Genomic DNA, 20,937 nt, shown 5'->3' on the forward strand with positions numbered 1-20,937 from the left:
CACGCTGGGCTTGGGGGTGAGGTTGAGGAAGAGGGCAACAGGCCTTCCCTGTCCCTTCCTGTCTCCATGGGCCAGTAGTTAGGATGGGGCTCTGGTCTTTGGCCTTGAGGCAGTGTGGACTCATAGTATAGTGACTTGGGGAATAGCATCTTCCAGAGCTTCCTCAAGCTGTTTTGGTATTTTATTTGTTTGGTTTTTGATACAAGGTTTCTCTGGGTAGAAACAGAAACTGTAGGCTGCCCTAGAACTTTCTCTGTAGATCAGGCTGGCCTTGAACTCAGAGACTCATCTGTGCTCTGTAGATCAACCTGGCCTTAGAGACTCATCTGCCTCTGCCTCTACAGTACTGGGAATAAAGGCATGTGCCACTACCACCTACCTTGTTTTGGTATTTTTGAGACAGGGTTTCATGTAGCCCAGGCTACCCTTGAACTCCTTATCCTTTGCCTATATCTCCCAAGTACTGGGATTGCAGGCATACATCGCTATACTGAGCTGTGGTTTCTAGTATTCTTAAATTTTTAAGAAATTGTCCTCAGAATTGTTTAAGAGCTTTGAAGTAAACTAGAGGCACTTACTTAATTATGCACAGGCTCCAGCTTCAGGTGGCACTAGCATCAGGTGTAACTCGATACCACTTCCCACTGTGGGCTCCAGTTTGGAGCTCAGAGACCTGCCTACAGAGACCACCCCAGCCTGGCATCCAGGGTGGGTGCTCTCCTCTCCTCCTCTTTAGAGCTGGGGTAGTCACAAGGGAGGGCAGAGCATCTGAGCATCTAGAGCACCAGCCACTCATCCTAGAGCTAAGATGGCTTCCTGCTTTAGGATTCCTGGCAGAGCAGTTTAGGGAACTGCGTGGTGGTTTTAGGTTGGCCATCATGGAGACTATGAGCAGTGTTCAAGCAGAAGCCGGATGAAGAAGTTATTGCGTGTTGACACATGCGTACTGACCTTTTCTCTGGGGCTCAGGACTTCCCAGTTTGCCCTTGGACGTTCTGCCTCCCCTTTGAGTGACCTTTGAAAGACCTGCTCCACCAGCTTCTAAGGGTTCCATATTCCCACAGGTCAGCCAGGCTGGGTGACCTGACCCCGGGGCCAGCTGGATTGAGTCTCCATTAAGCCTGGGTTAGTCTTACTGTCAGTGGCTGGATTAAAAGCAACTATTCCAGAAAGTTCCAATTTGGGTAAATGATTGAGTGCATCATCTCTCCCTCTAGAGCGGGGAGAAGGAGCCCCTGGATCTTGGTGCCCCCATCTCAAGTCTAGATGGACAGCGGGTCATCCTAGAGGAGAGGGACCCTTCTCGAGGGAAAGGTAAGGCTGCATTCCCAGTGCCAGCACCCAGCCTGCTTCTCAGTTGTCCAGTAGTTGTCATAGAAGCACACCACAGGCATGGGGCTGGCAGCTTTGTGGGACCCCTCACTTGGCAGTCTGCCCCTTATTTGCTCAGGGGCACCAGGGCTGGGGCAGGGGAAAGCCCTGGCTCCTCTCAGGAGGTGCCTGTCTGCCACTCCAGAATGTCTATGTGGCAGAAAGTGCTAGAAGGTGCTCTTTTCTTTAGAGGCTTTTTGTCAGTACAGAGCAGGGACCAAAGGCCTGTTCTGGGTCTCCTGCCTTTAATCCAGTACCCTGTTCTGAGATTTCTCTCCAGATGAAACAAGAAGTGAAGACACTGGCGAGCATGGCCCTGTCCAGCAGGTCCTGGTGCTGGGCTCAGCATCAGGCCACTCTGTCCTCTACCAGTCCTTACATGTGGCGCTGAGTGGACCACACAACTCTGTCCCACCCAATACCTCAACAGCCACAGTCCTGGCCTGGGTCAGCCCTGGTCAAAGCTTCACACACCTCCAAAGCCTCAGAGGCCCATACTGTTCAGGACACTAGCACAGGAGACCTGTGAGAGAGGCACTTCCGTCTTACAGCCCACTGTACCTGACCAGGTCGGGAGAGAACTTTCTAAAAGCTGCTCAAGAGGGGTGATCTGGGTGGAGATTCTTTATATAAAGTTATTCCAGATAACTTTAGATTTCCCCAGGGCTTGTGCCCAAATTACTCCTGAGGGCTTTATGTGAATGGAACCCCTGGGGCCAAGGGTGGAGCACACACAGGTCTCCATCCTACTGCAACTTAACAGATATGAGTCTGTGGCCTAGGCTACAGCTACTCCAGTTTTCACCTCCTTACAGGAAAGCCTTTCCCTTCCTTGGCCATCCTCCACTCTAGAAAATGTTGCACCTTGGCCCTGGTGCTGGGCAGGCTGAGCACTATTCTCTGCACAGCTTCCACAGGGCAGGCACCCAGCTCTGCCTGGTGGGTTCTCAGCAGCTTCCTCCATGGCTGGCAAGTGAGCTCTCAGGGAAGCTGCAGACTTACAGGGTGCTGAGGACTAGGATTCTAGTAGGTCTGACAGTGGTCTTCAGGCTCAGTGCCATGGGAGCCAGTTACACTCTGACAGAGACAAAGGCAGGACTTAATGTCAGATTCTAAAGGATTATGTATAGCATATGGTATCTGGCTTCCCAATGTCCCAGAAAATGTACAGACCTCACTTTACCCCCCTGCTGCCCTCTCCCAGCTGCGTCAGGTGGGCAGCGGGACACTTAGGCTCTGGCCTGAGTGTGTATGGTAGATAAGGGATGGAAAGAGAGGGCCTTTGCTCTCACAGAACATGCCAAATTGTGTTTATTGTCCAGAGGGCACCGTGAGCTTCTGGTCATAAGCTTGTCTCATGTGTTTAGTGTCCACAGACAAACAGAAAGGTGCTCCTGTCAAACAAAACTCAGCTGTGAACTCCAGCCCCAGAAACCACTCGGCTATGGTAATTCCCCTGATGCCTGCCCCATGCCATCGCTGCCCCACTCCCATAGTGTGCACCACTCGGGGATCCTTGTGCCTGTTGTCACCCATCTGGCTGACTGAGGCTGTGCTCAGGATGGTTCGCCTCCCCCGTGGGTATTTCTCCTCGTGTCTTTCTGGGCTTCAGTCTCCATCTTGTTGCCAGCCTTTAGCTTTCTTTTGTCCTGGGTGGGTGGGTGAGCCATAAATGTTGTTATGTTAAACATTATTGGGATTAATTTTCCAAGTGCGTCTAGACTCACTGTTGCTGTCTGGGCCCCCAGGGCCTTCACCATACTGATGAGTGATATGTTACCGTGTGCTGACATGCAGTAGAACTTGACTTTCCTTCTGATGCAGGGAGAGGAGAGAACACTAGGCAAGTCTAACTCTATTAAAATAAGAGGAGAAAATGGAAAAAGTGCTAGGGATCCCCGCCTTTCAAAGAGAGAAGAATCTATTGCAAAGATTGGGAAAAAAAAATATCAGAAAATTAATTTGGACGAAGCAGAGGGTATGTGTACTTTTTAAAACTTCCGTGTTTTCCAGTAAATGCACAGTACAGTCCTTAAACCTGCTCTGCCCTGTCATAGCCTGGTCCTTGTTGTACCAATGTTGTTGGCATAACCTCACCAAAACCCCCATTATGAGCTGAAAGCCACAGGGCCCACCGGATACCAGCAGCCTTAGCTGTGCTTTCAGCCAGCTCCCTTCTCCCATACCCCAGACCCTGACATGAGCTAGGGCCCAGCTTGGGTGGGGGCAGGAGCCAGGTGTGAGGGAGGAGGGCAGAGTCCTAGGTCCGAGAAGGCTGTGGATTTGCTGACCTATGTGGAGCACAGAGGCTGGAGGAAGGCCTGATCTGTCCTGACCCAGGATTTCTATAAGCAGCCCTTGGGACTTGGCGGCTGTAAGGGTGGGATATGTCTCCCTTGGGCTTTGTGATCACTAAGCAGATGGAAGCTGTAAATTGTGTAAAGTGTATGCATTTCTAAGAGCCACTAAGGTTGAAGATGTTGGACTCCTTATGGATCACAGACAGCCATTGGGATAGTTGAGAAACTTCAGATCCCTGAAGTGTGAATGATAAAACTGAGCCACACTAAACAGAGCCTGGTGGCAAGAGAAGGCTCTAGAGCAGGCATGAGGAAGCCAGGCAGGTGCCAAGCCCGCAGTGCCCATTCTGGCTCATGGGCTGGGGTGCTTCTGGTAGGTCAGGGAGCCCACTTCATGCCTCCTTCCCCTTAGCCCCAAAGCACCACTTTCTGTGCAGAGGCAATGAGCCTGGGAGCTATGTAGATCTCAGGCCCCTGTGTGCCACCCAGCTAAGACTTTGTCTCCACCTTCCACAGTGAGCCATCCGCTGGAGGGTCTAGAGTGCAGCTGGGCCCTAGCTCTGTCATCCCTATCCAACCATCACTTATACCTCAGAGTCATCTGAGCTCAGGGACATAGAGCTACATGTATGAACAAAATATAAACCAGAGTTCTAGAAGCATCCTACTGAGTGCTAGCAAGCTTGTCACCTACTAAGTAGAGGGGTGTTGTCAGGCCCCGGCCTGACTGTGATTTTCAGAGGGATTGGCAGCCAGACATTGGCCTCAGCTCTGTGGGTAAAATACTATAGTTGATCTCATACCCTTGTTGGCTGCTGGTAGCAGCTCAAGGCATCAGAAGCCCCTAGCAAGAGAGAGTAGTCAGTGGAGGCATGCACGCATCTGTGAGTCTCTCAAATATGATCATTGTGGGTTTTCTTCCAATAGAGTTTTTTGAGCTCATTTCCAAAGCTCAGAGCAACAGAGCCGATGACCAGCGTGGGCTGCTAAGGAAGGAAGACCTGGTACTGCCTGAGTTTCTTCGCTTACCTGCTGGTTCCTCAGAACTTGCCCTGTCCAGTCCACCCCCAGTCAAGGGCTATAGCAAGAGAGCTGTTACAGGCCATGGCCAGGAGGGAGCAGCTCAGACAGAGGAGAGCTACAGCGACAGCCCAGCTACCAGCCCTGCCTCAGCCCAGAGCCCCTGCTCAGCCTACAGTCCAGGCTCCACCCACAGCCCCAGCTCTGCCCACAGCACCCCTGGGCCTCCTGGGACCACCCAACCTGGAGAGAAGCCTACAAAGCCCTCCTGCGTCTCCACGGTGCAAGAGGGCACTACACAGGCCTGGAGGAGGCTGTCACCAGAAATGGAGGCTGGGGGCATCCAGACTGTGGAGGATGAGCAGGTGGCTGACCTGACCCTGATGGGGGAGGGGGACATCAGCAGCCCCAACAGCACGCTGCTACCACCACCCCCCACACCCCAAGACACACCAGGACCTCCAAGACCAGGTACCTCCAGGTTCTGACTCTACACCCTTGACCTGTCCATGATTAATAAAGGGAACACTGAGGCAGGCCGCCCCTGCATTACAGATTCTGTGGATTGAAATGGCCTGAGGAATGGCCTCCTTCTCTTATATTTATGGGGCCTCCTTTGCCTTTTCTGAAAGGAAAGCAGGTGGCAGCCAAGGCTCAGTCCCAGGGAGGGTCACTGAGGCTCAGACAGATATTCCACGTTGAGCTGGTCCTGTGAATGTGCCATGGGAATGGTGACCCACGCCCAGTGACCCCTTGTGAAGGCTCAGGTCTCTGACTGTGGATCTTACCTTTAAAACCTGCTTGCTGCCACTTTAGCATTTTAGCCTCAAGATGGAAAAAAGTAGTATTTGTTTTGAGCCAGTCAGCAAGGGTCCCGTGCTGACAAGGATCAGGTTCTCAGCGTCAGCCTCTCTGTCCAGCCAGGACTCGCTGACTGCCCTCCACACTCGGCAGTGCTCACTGGCTGGCCTCACGCGCGTCCAGGCATTTCTCTTAGTGGAAGCATGAAGTCCCGTGTGTGTGGATGGGGACAGTGTGACCGAGTGTTAGAGATGCTACTCTAGTCCCACCCAAAACACTCCTGATCCCACACAGGTGACAGGGCTCCCGCTGTGTTCAGTGTCCTCACAGTGACAGTGATGCCTTCCAGTGCATGTTGCCTATTGTTCCTGTCTGACGCCTTGGCTGTGATCTGCAGCAGGCAATGTGGCCGCCCATCTGGGTCCTGCTTCCTGGGCCTGGTCTTTTCAGGCCTCATGCATGTTTCATGTGCTCTCACACACCATGGGCTGGACTCCACAGACCCACCCAGTGGGCATACACCCGATGGGGAAGCACAAGGTGCCATGAAGTGGCACTGTGTGCATGCCTGGGCACCTCTGTCAGGCCACACCCTCCTTTCTGCTCCTTTGTAGCTGCCTGTTTACAGTTCTACCTGTGTTCTGACTCTGTTCTTCCAAGAGAAATAAACTCTAGAGCTCACCACTGGACTGGCTGGAAACTCCTTTCTTCTTCACTTGAGGGCGGGTTTTCTCTTTAGGATTGAAGTACAGGCATGTTTCTTTCTACATCTTAACCATTTTGAAGAAATTATGTAGATTTACCTTAAACAACCTTTTTAAAAATGATTATTTAAAATTTGTGTGTGTGTCTTGCCTATATAGTTGTATGTGTTCTACATACATGTCAGGTGCTCTCAGAGCCCAGAGGAGGGCTCTGGAGGGTCATATCCTCTGGAACTGGAGTTAGAAATGGCTGGGAGCTGCCATCTGGGAACTGGAACCAAACCCCAGTCCTCTGAAAGAGTAGCAGCTTACACCCTGGGCCCTCTGTCCAGCCCCAGGTATTCCGGCTTTCAGGAGACCATTCACTTTACAGAGTCCCCTCACATGCCTACCATGCACAGCTTTGTGGCAAGAACTCCAAGGGAACAGGTTTAAAAGTAGGACTAGACTTGTCCCTGCCAACTCTGCCTTCTGGCAGATCTTTCTCCCCACAGCTGCCTACCCTTGCCTAGGCACTTCTCCCACAGAAGAGGCGAGTAGAACAGAGGTCCTGGGGTTGGTTCTTCGAGCCCCGTTCCCCTCTCAGGGAGGGTGTGGAGCCTCCTTCTCTCTCACTGGCTGGCAGCTCAGATATTTGTGCCATATCTGGAGTGTTAGTCACTGCTGTGGAGACCCAGGCTATGTAGTTTTACTGGGCACATGGATAGTGGCACCCAGTATGGTGCCTGGCCGTGTGGCCTTTGCTGGTATGTCCTGGATGTGTTAATGGTGGAGCAGGGGCTGTACTAGACATCAAGAAAGTGACTCTGGTGCCCAAGGAGACAGGGATATTGTCTGTGGGCTTTGTCCTAGAAGAGGTGACAGTAGGAGAGGGACTGGGACTGGGAGCGGGGGGGGGGGGGATGTTGGCTGTAGCACATTGGCCGTGGCTCTCACCAGCCCATCCCTAGCCTCACCGGAGGACTCTAGGTGCAAACGACTTGTCCCGTTTCCTAGGGGCCGTGGTCCCATCATGGCTTCACTATTCAGCTTGCTTTCCAAATACCCCAGGCTGTATCTCTGTACCAGCAATCGCAGGGCTTCTCTGTGTGGGAAAGTGCCTTGTTGAGTCAGGCTGCCTATAGGAGCACCCTCATGTACCCATGTTAGGGTCCTTTCTGGACACTAAGCAGGAGTGGGGGGCCAACTGACTGCCACTTAGAGCTGCCAGCATTCGAAGACCCCACATCCTTCCAGCTACTCCACTAATTCCATGAGAGAGTTTTTAGGGCTATGTTGGCCACCTCAGCACCATGATCCAATGGGAAAGGCATCAAAATGTAGTTTACTGACTTGTAGACACTTGGATGGGTGTGTATGTTTGTATGTGATACTTGCCTCTATGCAAGTATCTCATGTATATTTGTGTCTTGATAGAGGAAATTCCAAAATAGCCAAGTTCCTTCATGATAGGGAAAAGCAGATGATGTCTCCAGCCTGGGAGAACTTCCTACTCGGCCCTCTTGGCAGGATGCTCTTTTTTTCTTTTACAAGGACATTACAAGGGGTGTAGGGACCTGGGGGCCAAGCAGGAAGTTCCTGCAAACAAACCTGGAAATTGTTGCTCATAGCTGTGAGTTAGTTGTTTTGACAGTCATTCCTGTCCACTGTTGTAGTACTGTCTATTTGCCGGCATGCCGACTTGCTGGGGGCTTGAAGAGGGCCTCTGGCTAGGTTAGCAGTGTGGGCCAGCAGCCTGGGTCCCGTGCTGTACATCTCTCGCTTCCCATCCTGAGATGCTGTGGAGTTCTGTCCTGAAGACACTTTGTTTTAAGGAAGGAAAGAAGCTTTGCAGAAGTGAGCTTGTGGTGGTGGGGTCTGAGGTGCAAACCACAGAGCAGTCTCCTGCTCTGACCATGGCAAGAGCCCCACCCCCAGCCCAGCACTCAGCAACTGGAGTGCACATAGCCAGCAGTAGTGCGGTACCTAGGAAGGCCGGTCTGCTTCCCCCCAGGGACTGGGGGCTTCAGCTGCCTTTTTCTTCACCATGGCTAGAGTTGGTGCCACTGTCCCACCTGCTCTCCTATGGTTCCTACCTCTGCCTTGCCTCATCCTCACCCTCTGGTCACTTGACAGCACAGCCACTGGAAGCCAGGCTCAGGGTCTTGGCTAAGGACAGATCAGTAAACTGTCCCAGCTCTGGAAGGCCTGGTTTCTGAAGGGGGCTCCCAAGAAATACCAGCTTCAGGGCTACCAAAGGGCTGAGCCATGATCCCTATGGAAGGGCCTCCACACAGCCATCCAGGGTCTTGTCCTGCCATGGTGGCTGTCTAGGGGCTACCAGCTCAGTTCCCCACTGCAGCTCTTCACCTTCTTGCCTACCCATCCAGAGGTAGCTGAGGCTTGGGACAGAGTCTTGTGACAGTTCATCACCCTGGAGGAAAAGATGTCGTGACTGCTACCCTGTGGTCAGAGCCTGTCTATAAGGCTTATCTGCCCACCCCAGCCTGGAGCTTGCTTTTCCAGTCCTGCATGATGTAACACTTCCTGAGCTTGGAGTGAGGGTGCACAGCCTTGCTGGACTCAGGTTCTATCCAGACTGCTCGTAGGAGGCATTTCCTCTTTGGCAAGTTCCATCCAGTTCTATCCCCAAGGTTCCCAGACCATCTCTCATGTCTTTAAGGAATGTGTTTCCTGGAAGCCCAGCCCTCAGGAGGCATAAACACGCCCAGAACACATCACCCCTGGGCCTGACACTCTCAAGTTTGCTAAATTACCAAGGAAGACATCTGCCAGGGGCCACTCCATAGCACATCTGGTTCCTGGCCTTGTCCAGTGGTTAGTATCAAGTAGATCTCAGGTTCCTGTTGCTGCCCCAAGATCCTGTACCTGCTGTGCTACTCCAGGCCTGAGTTACAATGGCCTCACCTTCCAGCTGAGCTCACTTCTGCCCCCTTCTCCTGATCTCCACCCCATCCCCATCCAGCACTGGCCTTCCCTCACCTTGCTGATTTCTTGGATGTCGCTACCCCAACATGCTAGCCTTGCTAGACGCCATCCTCTGGACTCCCCCACTTCCTGTCCAATACTGTACCTTGTACCAACCCAGCCATAGACGAGCATGACCCCAAAGCCCAGGATGTGTTTGTAGAGAAAGGCACTGTAATCTAGCCCAGCTAGACCCTGAGCTAGACCGGGGATCATGAGCCAGAAACAAGGCTAATTCTCTCCTGTGAGGAGCCAGGGATTGGTAGGCCCCTGTGGGCAGAAACCTGAGGAATGGCCAGGACGGGGCCCTAGCCCCAGTCCTCTCTGCTCTTTCTTTGCAGGTTTTCCTGTGTTCATGGTTCACCTGTGCCTGGGTCTTGTGTCTTCTTTTTAGGAGCACCTGGGGGCCTTGGCAGGAGGTCCTAAGATGGTGCACACAGTCCTAAGAGTATAGGGACATAGCTCAGGGCAGTATCCCTGCCCTGTGGAGATAGAAGGGGAAGAGGGACAGGCGACTAGGGCTGGCCCCTGAGAGTGGGCTTACCTTAGGGGCTCACCCTTACTCTGCTGTGTGCCATGGACCCTTAAGGATGGGCGTGGAGGTAGGCATGGCCAGAGCAGGCAGCAGCAGCTGGGCAGAGAATGTCCACAAGTAAATGAGAGGCTTGGGAATGACAAATGCCACCAGTGCCGACTGGAAAGCTTCAGGCTCCCAGAGAGGAGCTTAGGTAGTTCCTAGCCTCTGGCAAAGACCCTGCAGGGGAACTGAGTGTCCCAATAGGACAGGTTAGCCAAGGGCCATTGTGAAGAAGTGGCCCAGAGGGCAGGAAATGAGATGCTGGCATGGCCTTGCCTGGGTGCCTGAGAGTAATGAGAGCCTGAGGGAACTTGTGCCCAGAGGTGTGGTGTGGGCTGTGCTGACCCAGACTGGCCCTGCCCAGTGGCTCCTGAAAACCAGTGGGGTCACTCATTGCTCCCAGCCTAGAGAGTTCTGTGGAGCCTTGGAGGGCAGGCTGGTCCTGAATGGTTGCTGTCTGAGTCACTGGCTGAGACTTGCCACATTCTCAGAGCAAGTCTAGGCTGAGCAGGCAGGAAGTATAAGGGGGCCACTCCTTGTTAGGTGCATTTCCTTGATCCCCCCAAAATCTGTTCCCTTCTGGGCACACAGGGTTGCTTGAGGTTGGAGCCTCTTCCTGAGTGCGCATCCCGGGCTGGAGGGGACTGCGGGTCTCCTGTACCTGTGGGGAGTCGCTGCTTCTTTGAGGACCTGCTGGCATTCTACATAAATGCCCCAGTAGTGTCCAGTGTTGGAGTCGGATCCCTGCCTCTTTAACACATAACCGTCTTGATGCCATGCATTTGGAGTCATTGAGGTTTGATGACGAGCAGCATAGGTTGTGGATCCCAGCAGGCACTAGCAGACTGGGAGAGAGTTCCAGTCTTAACCACACTGAGTACCCTGATACTGATAGCATCTGAGGTGGATGAGCCTCTTCTTGTGGCCCGGGACTTGTCACATGATGAGCTGGGGACTCTCAGCAGAGACATTATACCTCTGTGTTCAAGCCTGAACTTGCTACATGATGTGGAAGCTACTCCTGGAAGCTTGCACCAAGGGTAAGGTGGGATATAAGGAGTCTTGGGGTCCACAAAAAAAATTGGGCCATAACAGACCCCCAATCCTTGTATCTGTTAGAGGACTTGGCACTGCAAAGGGAGCAAAATGTTCACCGTTAGTGGTAAGCCGTGTCTTATAGGGTGCATCTACCCCTTTGGGGTATCCTGAGCCCTCCTGGCCACACTGCCTCCACCGCCACACTGGATGGACCCATCCCTCCCTGCTATCAGCCCTAGCCTGGAGTCCAGTATCCTCCCTGCAAGCCTGCTAGAGAGAAGTCTAGCTATCATCCAGGAAGATGAGGAGGGCTAGCCACAAAGGGCTTGGGGAGGATGCCCGACCCAGAGGGAACAACATGGACACAGAGTGTCCATGTGGTAGGTGGGCAGAGGAGGCTGCAAGGCCCAACATCTGGTGAGAAGCCCCCCTATTGTGTGAGACCCCTGAGCAGTCTGACAGATGAAGTTAGGGTACCCGTGTACAGGTGCAGGGAAATCCAGTGACTTCCCTACAGTGCGTCTGAGGGCTGCCTAGGGCTCTCCTGTCCTCAGAGCCCTGGGTCCCTTATTCATCACGTCACTAAAGCCTGAGATTCATGAACCTCCCAGCTAGACTGTGGCACTGCCAGCTGTCAGAGCCACTCACCATGAGGGAACCAGTTAGAGGAGAATTGTCTGTGGAGGCCCCTGCTAGGCATGATGGCTGGCCTGAATGGGTGGACGGTTGGCCCTCTGACCTCCCCAGCCCTCCTATCCAGGTCCATGGCCTATGGCTGGAGATCACCTTGTCTGGAGTGGATTTGGTGTCTGTGCAGGAATGCTGGGGTGGGTTTCGGCAACCGAGGGCTGAGGCAAGCAGGTGACAGCTTCTCTTCTCCCCATGACAGGGGGCGGGGCCCGAGTCAGCGGAGGCCTCCCAGTCAACAGGATCATCGACGTGGACCTCGTTTCGGGTGTGTCTCCTGGGTGGGGAGGCAGCATTCTTGGGGTGCAGCTGGGTCCCAGGAGGGTAAAAGCCAATGGACCCTCCTTACCAAATGGTCCTGGCCTGAGCACCATCCCAGGTGAGCCCACAAAGCCCAAGGCCAGCACACACCATGCCACCTTTGTTTGAAGCTATGCTGGGCCTGCAATTCCTACTGCTCCATGTACTGTCTCCCATGCTCATATGGATGTTTGAGGGAGCTCATGACTCTGAGACGGCAGGGGCCTGGGAAGAGCCAAGAGCCACCTCGGCCCCAATGGGAAGCCGGGAGCCAAACTAGGAAGTGAGGGGACAACTTCATCACAGGGGCTGGGTTTAAACACCTCCATAGCAGCCCACCTTGGTATTCAGACTTTGCCCAATAAAATGCTTCTTCCAGCCTGCCATGTACTGCATTGTGCTGAGTGCTGATGTCACATGCCATCCCTCTTGGAGCCCTTACCCCTGCAGGTGGCCCTAGGAAGAAAGACTTCCAGGGAGGAAATGGTTCCTGGACAATGGTTCCTGGAAGGGTGGCTGCACAGAGATAGCTTGGTGCTTGGGAGCTAAAGGATGGGATCGCCTCCCATCCTCAGATGTATGGGCTCTATGACCATCTTGGATACTGAGGCCAGCCACACCCCCACATTGTCCATTCATATTGTCCCTTGCAGATGACCTGGGGTTTTTAGACATCTGTGCTCTTCTGTCTCATCTGAGGTTGGCCATTGGTGAGGGTGGGGCTTGGTTGAAATTTATGGTGAGGTCACTGTGGTCTCATCTCTGCCCACTGTACCCACTGTGCCCAGTGGAGCCTTTCTGCTACTGGCCCTGCCCCTCTCCCTAGTCTCACTCAGGTGACCCAGGGGGCTTCTAGAGAGGGGGCATCTGAACTAAAAACCTGACTGTAGATAAGGTCTATAGGGAGGCAAGAGCCAGTGTGTCTGAGGCTGAGACCAGAGTAAATCTGGCTATAGAATGGGAAATCCTGATATGGCAGGATATCAGTGAGAAGCAGGAGGGGAAGGGCCACAGGGTGGTGCTGGGCTGAGCCTGTAAGACACACTGTCACAAGCCCAGGATGCCTGAGCAGAGGCCCCAACACTGATGGCCCAACTGCCAAGCTGCTAATCTCACATCTCTCCCTGGAATTGGAGATGGACTGGCTGAAAGGTTTCTCAGAGAGCATCTTCTCTGAGGCACCTCATCATGCACATCCCAGCAGCAACATTTCCCAACACCCGCAATGTCCTAGCACTCATAGCATCTGCCTGGTACCCACTGTGCGCCAGTATCACTGTTTCCTCAGTACCACAATGCTCAGGCACCACCGTATCCCCACACTTGGCCATGAAACACCATGCCCTTGGTACCCATCATGCCCCACCATGCTTCTAGCACCTACTTTGGCAAGCTTGGGTGCTGCTTGGCCATTGGTGAGGGCAGGGCTTGGTTGAGATTTATGGTGGGGGTCACTGTGGTCTCATTCCTGCCCACTGTACCCACTGTGCCCAGTGGAGCCTTCCTGCCACTGGCCCTGTCACCCTCCCTCAGGAATTGGAGAGGAGATCCATGGGTATGAGGTGGCCACTCCAGTTTGCCTAGGGCCCCCAGTGCCTGGCTGGAGCCACAGGGAAGCTCTCTGTATAGCCTGCCCAACTGAAGGCATGCAGGGTATGCCCACAGGTAACCGGACTGGGAAAGCTTACTGGGGGGCTGCTGATACCCAGGCTGTCTGGTAACGATAGAATTCTGGGGCAATTCTGGGGGTCCTGAGTACCCCAGGCTTAGGATATGTAGACAAACCAGCAAAGAGAGTTACTGTTCTCAGGCACTGGTCACAGCACTTGGTCCAGGGAGCAACCCTCACCTCTCTTGAGTTGTTATGTGGCAATGGGTACCCTCCACCCTGTGTTGACATCTGTGGATTGGGGACAGTATCACCCCCACCATGAGTCAGTAGCTGGCTGGGAAGAACTGGAACCCCCAGGTTCCTGCATGCAGCAGGTCCTGTCAAGGGCTCATAGACAGAAGTGGCCAGCAATATGGCCAGGCACCCGTGCCTGGGAGGCCTGGCTCTGACCTGCCCAAGTCACACTGGAAGACTTCCTGGAAGAGGCTGAGACTTGAAGGTGCAGTTATAGCCTTTGCCAGAGAACAACAGCTGCCCCAGCAGAGCAGGCAGAGCTGGGACAGCAGGGTGGAGCTATGGCTGTGGAGGAGCCTAACAGGAGGCAGTGGGTGGCGGGGTTAATCATTATCATGTAGCCTTGACCCCACCTGCCCTGGCCACGTTCCCTGGCCACTCTGTTCCTGCTACACTCACGCCAGCTCAGGAGGAGCCATGGGGCGACGGGCCTGGCTCTCTAGCCTCTGTCCCTCACCCAGGCCATGGCCCTTCCTGCTGCTCCTGCTGCTGCTGGTGGTGCCTCGGGGGGCCCAGCCCCAGGCTGGCAGGGTGAGCACTGCCCCTCTCCCTTGCATGTGGCCAAGGGTTCTCTATGCACACTCAGGGTTCCTGGGAAGAGAGAGGCCAGAAAGAGGGCCCCAGAGTGAGCTTGGGACCCAGTGTGGTGGCATAGTGGAGTGAAAGTTGTCATTTGCACTGAGATATGGGGTGCTGGGCTAGGCTGGTCTGTAATGCTTGCTCCTGAACTTGTTAGGATCCTCTTGTTGCCCCTGTGTGGCCCAGGCCCCGTAAGTGGGGGGGGAGGGGTCCTGAGGTTTCTGCTGCATTCCAGTGTTTGAGATGGGGTGTAGGACACCTCGGAGTGCTTCAGCTGTTCCTGTCCACCCCAGGACTGAATCTCAAGACCAGGGTGACCTGGGGCCCTGTGACTCTTAAGTTAGCACATTGGATCACTCAGATTCAGAAGGAAAGGCCAGAGGAGGTCTTGGGGATACCCACTGCCTCTTGGACCTGCCCTAAGGAGTTTCAGGTCTCTGGTGTATCTGACCGGTGGAGTCCAAGTATGAAGGACTATTCCACACTGACACCTTTGTGTGGCCCCTTGGGCTCCTAGAACCACACAGAGCCCCCAGGACCTAATGTTACAGCCACCCCTGTGACCCCCACGATCCCTGCGATCTCTGGGATCTCTGGGAACGTCAGCATCGCAACAGAGAGTGCTCCAGAGGCAGAGACTGAGGGACCCCAAAGTGAGAGGTACCCTCCTCCCTCCAGCAGCAGCCTCCCTGGGGGCCAAGGTAGGTGAGACACTGCAACGGAAAGGCAGCTAAAGAGGTGTGGGGCCTGGGTAGGGGTGGAGTACCCAGTGGGATGCCTGATCCCTGACACCCCTCCACAGTGCTCACTGAGTCTGGGCAGCCGTGCAGGTTCCCTTTCCGCTACGGTGGCCGCATGCTGCACTCCTGTACCTCTGAGGGAAGTGCCTACAGGAAGTGGTGAGTCCCAGAGTGGGGTCGCGGCTGAGGGACCTACACAGGTTCCCACTGTGGACCCTCATGAACCCTGAAGCTAGTAGGTCTCGATGCCCAGCAGGTACATTTAGTGAACAGGGGCTCGCTCCAGGGTGCCCAGGCAGAGAGAGGTGGGGCTCTGGGCAGGGACTCAGTTTTATCCCCTGACTTGACCTTCCAGGTGCGCTACAACACACAACTATGACCGAGACCGGGCCTGGGGCTACTGTGCAGAGGTCACCGTGCCTGTGGAAGGCCCAGGTGGATATGTGGAAGGGCCAGCCTGAGCTCCCAGGAAAGGCTTTGACAGGGTGCTTGGGTTAGGAGTATAGGGGTCAGTGTGCAGGGTGAGGATACTAGTGACCTGGGCAAGGGATTCTGCATGGAGTTTGGGGGGGGGTAGTCTCTGAGTTTGATCTTCTTGAGTTCAGCGATATCTAGGGGCAAAATTGCTGCCAGCCCAGAGGGCAGCAGAGGGTGCTTCGCCCAGACAGGACCTAGCCTCCCTAGACCCTGGATGGCTTTGCTGATCATTGGTGATACCAGGGCTCCCTCTTGTGGTGAGATCTATCCATGTAGCCATACATAGTCCCTTGAACAGGCCCTGAGTCCAAAAGAGCAAGCCATGAAACCTGTGGGTGTGCCATGAGAGGGATCCCCGTTGCCTGGCAGAGCATGTATAGAGAGATATGTAGAGCAGAGTGCAGAACCATGGGATACCTTCTCCAGTCCCGGGTGGGGTCGCTGGGAGGTGGGAACTTGCTCACTCAACAACCCAGAGAAGATAGATAGCATTCACAGAGAGCCTTGGCAGGCAAGAGGGTATGGAGGGGCTCCAAAGACTCTTGCCATAACCATCATATCCCCTCCTGTGTGTACCCAGCTGTCCTTGACCCTTGTGCCTCTGGGCCCTGCCTCAATGGGGGCACATGTTCCAGTACACATGACCATGGGTCCTACCACTGCTCTTGCCCGATGGCCTTCACAGGCAAGGACTGTGGCACAGGTGAGAGGACCTCAGGGACCCAGGAGTGGGGCCATTCTAGGAGGCTGGGAGAGCAGCTGCTGAGTCCAGCCCGGGGTGGGTGGTGCCTACCTGGGGGAGGGGACCTGGACGGGCACTGTGGGAACACTGTGTGGCTCACAGAGAAATGCTTTGATGAAACACGCTACGAGTATTTTGAGGTGGGCGACCACTGGGCCCGTGTGAGCAAGGGACATGTGGAGCAGTGCAGCTGTATGGAGGGCCAGGCCCAGTGTGAAGACACCCACCACACAGGTATGTCATGGTCAACTTCAGGGAGGTCAGGTTCCATGGTGCATGGGGGTAGTGAGCCAAGTCCTTTAGGCAGATGCTCTGTCCTCATGCAAACATAAGGTTACCCAACAACAGTGGCACAGGGAAAGATCTCAGCTCTGTCCCCTCCGTGAGTTCCTGGAGACCAGGTTTAGCTTCCGAACTCTCCCCTAGCTTGTCTGAGCAGCCCATGTCTGAACGGAGGCACCTGCCACCTGATTGTGGGCACAGGGACCAGCGTCTGCACCTGCCCGTTGGGCTATGCTGGGCGGTTCTGTAACATTGGTGAGTCACTTTCTTTCCAGTTTTATGGGGCAGCCCTGGGGAATGGTGTCAGGGGTCCTTGCTGTGGCCTGGCCTCATGGCAACCACTGTGCGTGCAGTTCCCACCGAGCACTGCTTCCTGGGAAATGGTACGGAGTACCGAGGCGTGGCCAGCACCGCTGCCTCGGGCCTGAGCTGCCTGGCCTGGAATTCAGACCTGCTCTACCAGGAGCTGCATGTGGACTCAGTGGCTGCTGCTGCCCTGCTTGGCCTGGGCCCTCACGCTTACTGCCGGTCAGCATCTAATGGCTGCTATACATACTCTTTCTGCATAAGCAAAGGATTGGACAGAGTGGCTTCCCAGACTCTGCAGGGGCCAACAGTGCCTAGATGGCTGTTAGCCTCTTGGGATGGTGGGTTCATGTGTGCCCACCATGGTCTGCAGAGAACGCACATAGCTCTGGGTGTTAGGATGGTCCTCTAGGGGGAGTGATGGTGTGACTCCCTTGTCTGCCTCCAGGAACCCAGACAAGGACGAGAGGCCTTGGTGCTACGTGGTGAAGGACAACGCACTGTCATGGGAGTATTGCCGCCTGACAGCCTGTGGTGCGGGCACCCTGATAGGTTGGGGGCAGAGGGGTGGTGCTCCCTGAGGACTCTCAGACAGGTCAGTGGAGGGGACTCAGTGGTGCCCTGCTAGGGTGGTCAGCTCTGAGGGCTGGCCCCCAAGGCTCTCATGCTGGGAATATCCCGCCATTTGGGATGTGAAGTGGGTCTCATTGAGAGACAGGCCTTACTCTGTAGCAGGGGATCTGGCCTTGCCAAGGCCTGCAGTCTGCATTATACCTGTCCTCAGCTGTAGAGTAGGGAACAAAGGCTCCCAGGTCCTCAGGCTGCTCAGAGCCTCAAGCCTGAGGAAGTGGGCTATGGGTCCAGGTAGGACCCCTCTGGCTCTTCCCTGTCTCCAGGGGAATCCAGGGGTATGAACCGATGACCTCCACTCCCAGAATCCCTGGCCAGAGTTCACTCCCAAACCCCGGAGCTCCTAGCGGCCCTGCCTGAGTCAGCCCCGGCTGCACGTCCCACCTGTGGCAAGAGGCACAAGAAGAGGACATTCTTGAGACCACGCATCATCGGGGGCTCATCATCTTTGCCTGGCTCACACCCCTGGCTGGCCGCCATCTACATTGGGAATAGCTTCTGTGCTGGGAGCCTTGTCCATACCTGCTGGGTAGTGTCTGCAGCCCACTGCTTCGCCAACAGGTGAACACACCTCCTCAGGGGCCACCCTCAATCTATCCCATAGGCCCCTAGCTGCGACTCACACTCCTCTCCAGCACCAGCACACTTCCATCCAGAAGGAAGTATGCTGACCATTTTTCCTGTTCCCCTAACACACCTTTTGGTCCCACTGTGGCCTAACGCATGTGCTGGGCACCGAGGTAGGCATGGAGCATCAGAGCAGGGCATTTTCTGCAGCTAGCTGCCTTATAACCCTGTGCCGGGGGTGTGGGGGAGCACTCTCCTGTCCTCTGCAGAGACCCTGCCTCTCCCAGAGCTGAGCAGTGGGATAGAGTTAAGGTGCCCGAGTAGAAGACATGCCCCACGTACCACCCTGTGTCAGTGCCTGGGTGTTTAAGGGGCACTTACCTGGGCAAGGAGTCAGGAGGCTCAGTTACAACATGTAGTAGACCCTCTAGAGTCACTGCACAGCCAGGGAAACTGAGGCCCAGCTCACTGGCTGGGCTCCTAGGAGTGAGGGCCTGAGGTCCACTCTGTCTCCACCCAGCACGGCTGTAGCCTGAGACACCAAGACTACCTGGACTGAATAGAAAACCCCAGCAATTCCTCCTAGCTTCATGTCCTGGGGGTAAAGCAGTTTCACCTGAGGACCCTATAGGCCAGGCTGAGGCACAACATATAGGCAGATCAAATCTCCACCCATGGGACTTATTCTCAGAGCAGACCTTTGTCTGAAGGCTCTACTGGTTATCAATGAAACCCAATGAAGCTCGGGCTCCTGGGCCAGGGTCGCTGTGGCTCTACCTCCTTTGTCAGTCCTGATTCTACTGTCACATGGGTTGAAAATGTCTACAGACCTTTCCCAGGGCTGGGACTCTCTTGCTTGGCCATGACCAACAAAGTACAGGGGCCAAGGTTGGGGAGACCTGATAGTGCCGTGGAGAGGGCTGGGTTCCACTCCTGCCAGCTTCCTGTGCAGCCCCCCCAGGGACAGCATCACAGTGGTACTGGGTCAGCACTTCTTCAACCACACCACGGATGTGACGCAGACATTTGGCATTGAGAAGTATGTGCCCTACACCCTGTACTCGGTGTTCAACCCCAACAACCATGACCTTGGTGAGCTCAGGGCCTCTGCAAGGTGGGGGGTGAGGTTGTGTGCCCCAAGCTAGAGCCCAGACAAGGGTAGGAGCTGGGCAGACACAAGGGGAAGAAGTAAGAGGAGTTAGAGAAATCTTGCTGCCCTTCCTCTGGTCTCTCAGACCACCAGCCACCTCCCCTCTACCCATTTCATGGGACTGCCTGCTATGGATTTCTGTATGGGGTGGGCTTCACTGCACAGGCTGACCCCTGTTCTTTCTCCCTCCCAGTCTTGATCCGGCTGAAGAAGAAGGGAGAGCGCTGTGCTGTCCGCTCCCAGTTTGTTCAACCCATCTGCCTGCCTGAAGCAGGCAGCTCCTTCCCTACTGGACACAAGTGTCAGATTGCAGGCTGGGGCCACATGGATGAAAGTGAGTGGAAGGCAGTCCCCGCCAGTGGGCGTCGAGGCGGGAGGAAGACGGGCAACAAACCTGCCTGCCCTGAAAGTGCAGTCCTCCACAGATGTGAGCAGCTACTCCAGCTCCCTGAGGGAGGCACTGGTCCCTCTTGTTGCGGACCACAAGTGTAGCAGCCCGGAGGTATATGGTGCTGACATCAGCCCTAACATGCTCTGTGCCGGCTACTTTGACTGCAAGTCCGATGCCTGCCAGGTAGGCTACTGCCAGGCCCCCACCAAGATGACACAGATGGGGTATTAGTGGAATTTTCTGACCCCTAGGGAGTCTGGGGCTAGCAGGGAACCTAAAGCAGAGTCCATGCACTGTGGATCACTTGGCACTTCCTGGAGGGCATCCTTACAGTAGGAAGAGAACTGTCTAAACAGATGGGAAAGTCAAGACAGGCCCAGCATCACAGAGTCCAGATAAAGCCCCACTATCCAGGCAACAGTTAGGGCCATCCACATGACATCAGACCTCAAAAGCTACAATGCTCTGTCCAGATTTCTCTTGAATCCTCAGCAATTAATCAATCAATAGTGAATGTTTGTCAAGGGCTTCATAGGCCAGGCCATGGTCATGGTTACGTGTCAACCTGCTTCACCATGGAGGGGCTGTTTTATGCCCTTTAAACAGGCAAGGAAACCGAGTCTTAGAGAGGTCGGATCCCTTTTCTGAAGTGATACAGGGTCAAGTGGACAGGACTTGATTCTGGGACAATCAGGGCTTCCCAGGAAAGGGGACAGTTGCACTGGTTCTAGGAGATGTAAGAAAAGCATGCCAGGCACGAGGAGGCATTTCAGACTAGCATGCAGGGACTGCCCACTCATTCCTCACAGAGTAGGACCAGAGCTGTGGGTGGTAGAAGTGAGAAAGCTTTCCCAACCGTTTGGAAATAGGATGTATTCCTGACTGATTGGGGTCAGGAAGAGAGGCCACACTGCTCAGAAAAACCTGTCATCTGCCCCTAGGCAGTCAGCCTTGAAAATCCTGTGTCTTCAGGGAGCACCAGAGACTCTTGCTCACTTCTTACTTTAGGACCTTTGCAGAGTTGGAAGCCTAGGTGCTCCTGAGTCAGGACTCCGGCTGCTGGTGCACAGGTGGCTGAGCCTAGTCTCTGTTCCAGGGGGACTCAGGTGGGCCCTTGGTCTGTGAGAAGAATGGTGTGGCTTACCTGTATGGCATCATCAGCTGGGGTGATGGCTGTGGGCGGCTCAACAAGCCGGGAGTCTACACCCGTGTGGCCAATTATGTGGACTGGATCAATGAGCGTATTCGACCGCCCAAGCGACCTGTGGCTGCGTCCTGAACCCCGGTCCCCAAGGAAGGGATGCTTATAGTCCCCCTTCTACTACCAACAATAAAACTGTCTCCAAGGACCTGGCTTCACAGTGGCACTGCCTTGAGCCAGGCAGCTCTTTGTGTCCAAGCT

The 20,937-nt window shown here is 54.7% G+C and overlaps 2 protein-coding genes across 8 annotated transcripts in view; both read left to right on the forward strand.

The window, feature by feature from the left end:
• Positions 1-12,143, forward strand: part of Rgs12 (regulator of G protein signaling 12) — an 88,652-nt gene extending 76,509 nt beyond the window's left edge. For 2 of the 4 annotated variants that reach the window (XM_021162904.3, XM_029477649.2), the window contains 5 exons: positions 1,218-1,314; positions 2,739-2,818; positions 3,196-3,349; positions 4,599-5,162; positions 11,668-12,143. In XM_021162904.3, the coding sequence (XP_021018563.1) occupies positions 1,218-1,314; positions 2,739-2,818; positions 3,196-3,349; positions 4,599-5,162; positions 11,668-11,894 (1,122 nt within the window). In that variant the 3' untranslated portion in view covers positions 11,895-12,143. Of the gene's footprint in view, positions 1-1,217; positions 1,315-2,738; positions 2,819-3,195; positions 3,350-4,598; positions 6,182-11,667 lie in introns of those variants that run through there. The other 2 variants (XM_021162907.3, XM_029477648.2) reach the window with 2 other exon arrangements.
• A 1,889-nt stretch (positions 12,144-14,032) lies between these two features.
• Hgfac (HGF activator) lies at positions 14,033-20,884 on the forward strand. Of its 4 annotated transcripts, none has more exons than XM_021162484.2 (14): positions 14,033-14,202; positions 14,802-14,951; positions 15,053-15,149; positions 15,346-15,425; positions 16,048-16,170; positions 16,312-16,443; positions 16,636-16,746; positions 16,845-17,019; positions 17,246-17,331; positions 17,733-17,988; positions 18,947-19,086; positions 19,338-19,478; positions 19,555-19,718; positions 20,632-20,884. In XM_021162484.2, exons 1-14 carry the CDS (start codon positions 14,136-14,138, stop codon positions 20,812-20,814), a joined length of 1,905 nt encoding a protein of 634 aa, XP_021018143.1. In that variant the 5' UTR covers positions 14,033-14,135; the 3' UTR covers positions 20,815-20,884. The 4 variants fall into 4 exon arrangements, with proteins under 4 accessions (XP_021018143.1, XP_021018144.1, XP_021018140.1 ...); XM_021162481.3 differs by having other exon boundaries at positions 14,034-14,202; positions 14,768-14,951; XM_021162483.3 differs by having other exon boundaries at positions 14,034-14,202; positions 14,768-14,951; positions 19,570-19,718.
• The last annotated feature ends 53 nt before the right edge of the window (positions 20,885-20,937 follow it).

The sequence above is a fragment of the Mus caroli genome, unplaced genomic scaffold (genome assembly GCF_978045245.1).
Source record: "Mus caroli unplaced genomic scaffold, Mus_caroli_1 scaffold_4, whole genome shotgun sequence".
Classification (NCBI taxonomy): domain Eukaryota; kingdom Metazoa; phylum Chordata; class Mammalia; order Rodentia; family Muridae; genus Mus; species Mus caroli.

What these genes read in the sequence shown, in the direction of transcription:
- Hgfac (XM_021162481.3), top strand. Translation starts at nt 14,089, where the DNA reads ATGGGGCGACGGGCCTGGCTCTCTAGCCTCTGTCCCTCACCCAGGCCA. An exon ending in CAGCCTCCCTGGGGGCCAAG is followed by an intron (nt 14,952 to 15,052) that starts GTAGGTGAGACA and finishes ACCCCTCCACAG; the next exon opens with TGCTCACTGAGTCTGGGCAG. An exon ending in TGAAGACACCCACCACACAG is followed by an intron (nt 16,444 to 16,635) that starts GTATGTCATGGT and finishes ACTCTCCCCTAG; the next exon opens with CTTGTCTGAGCAGCCCATGT.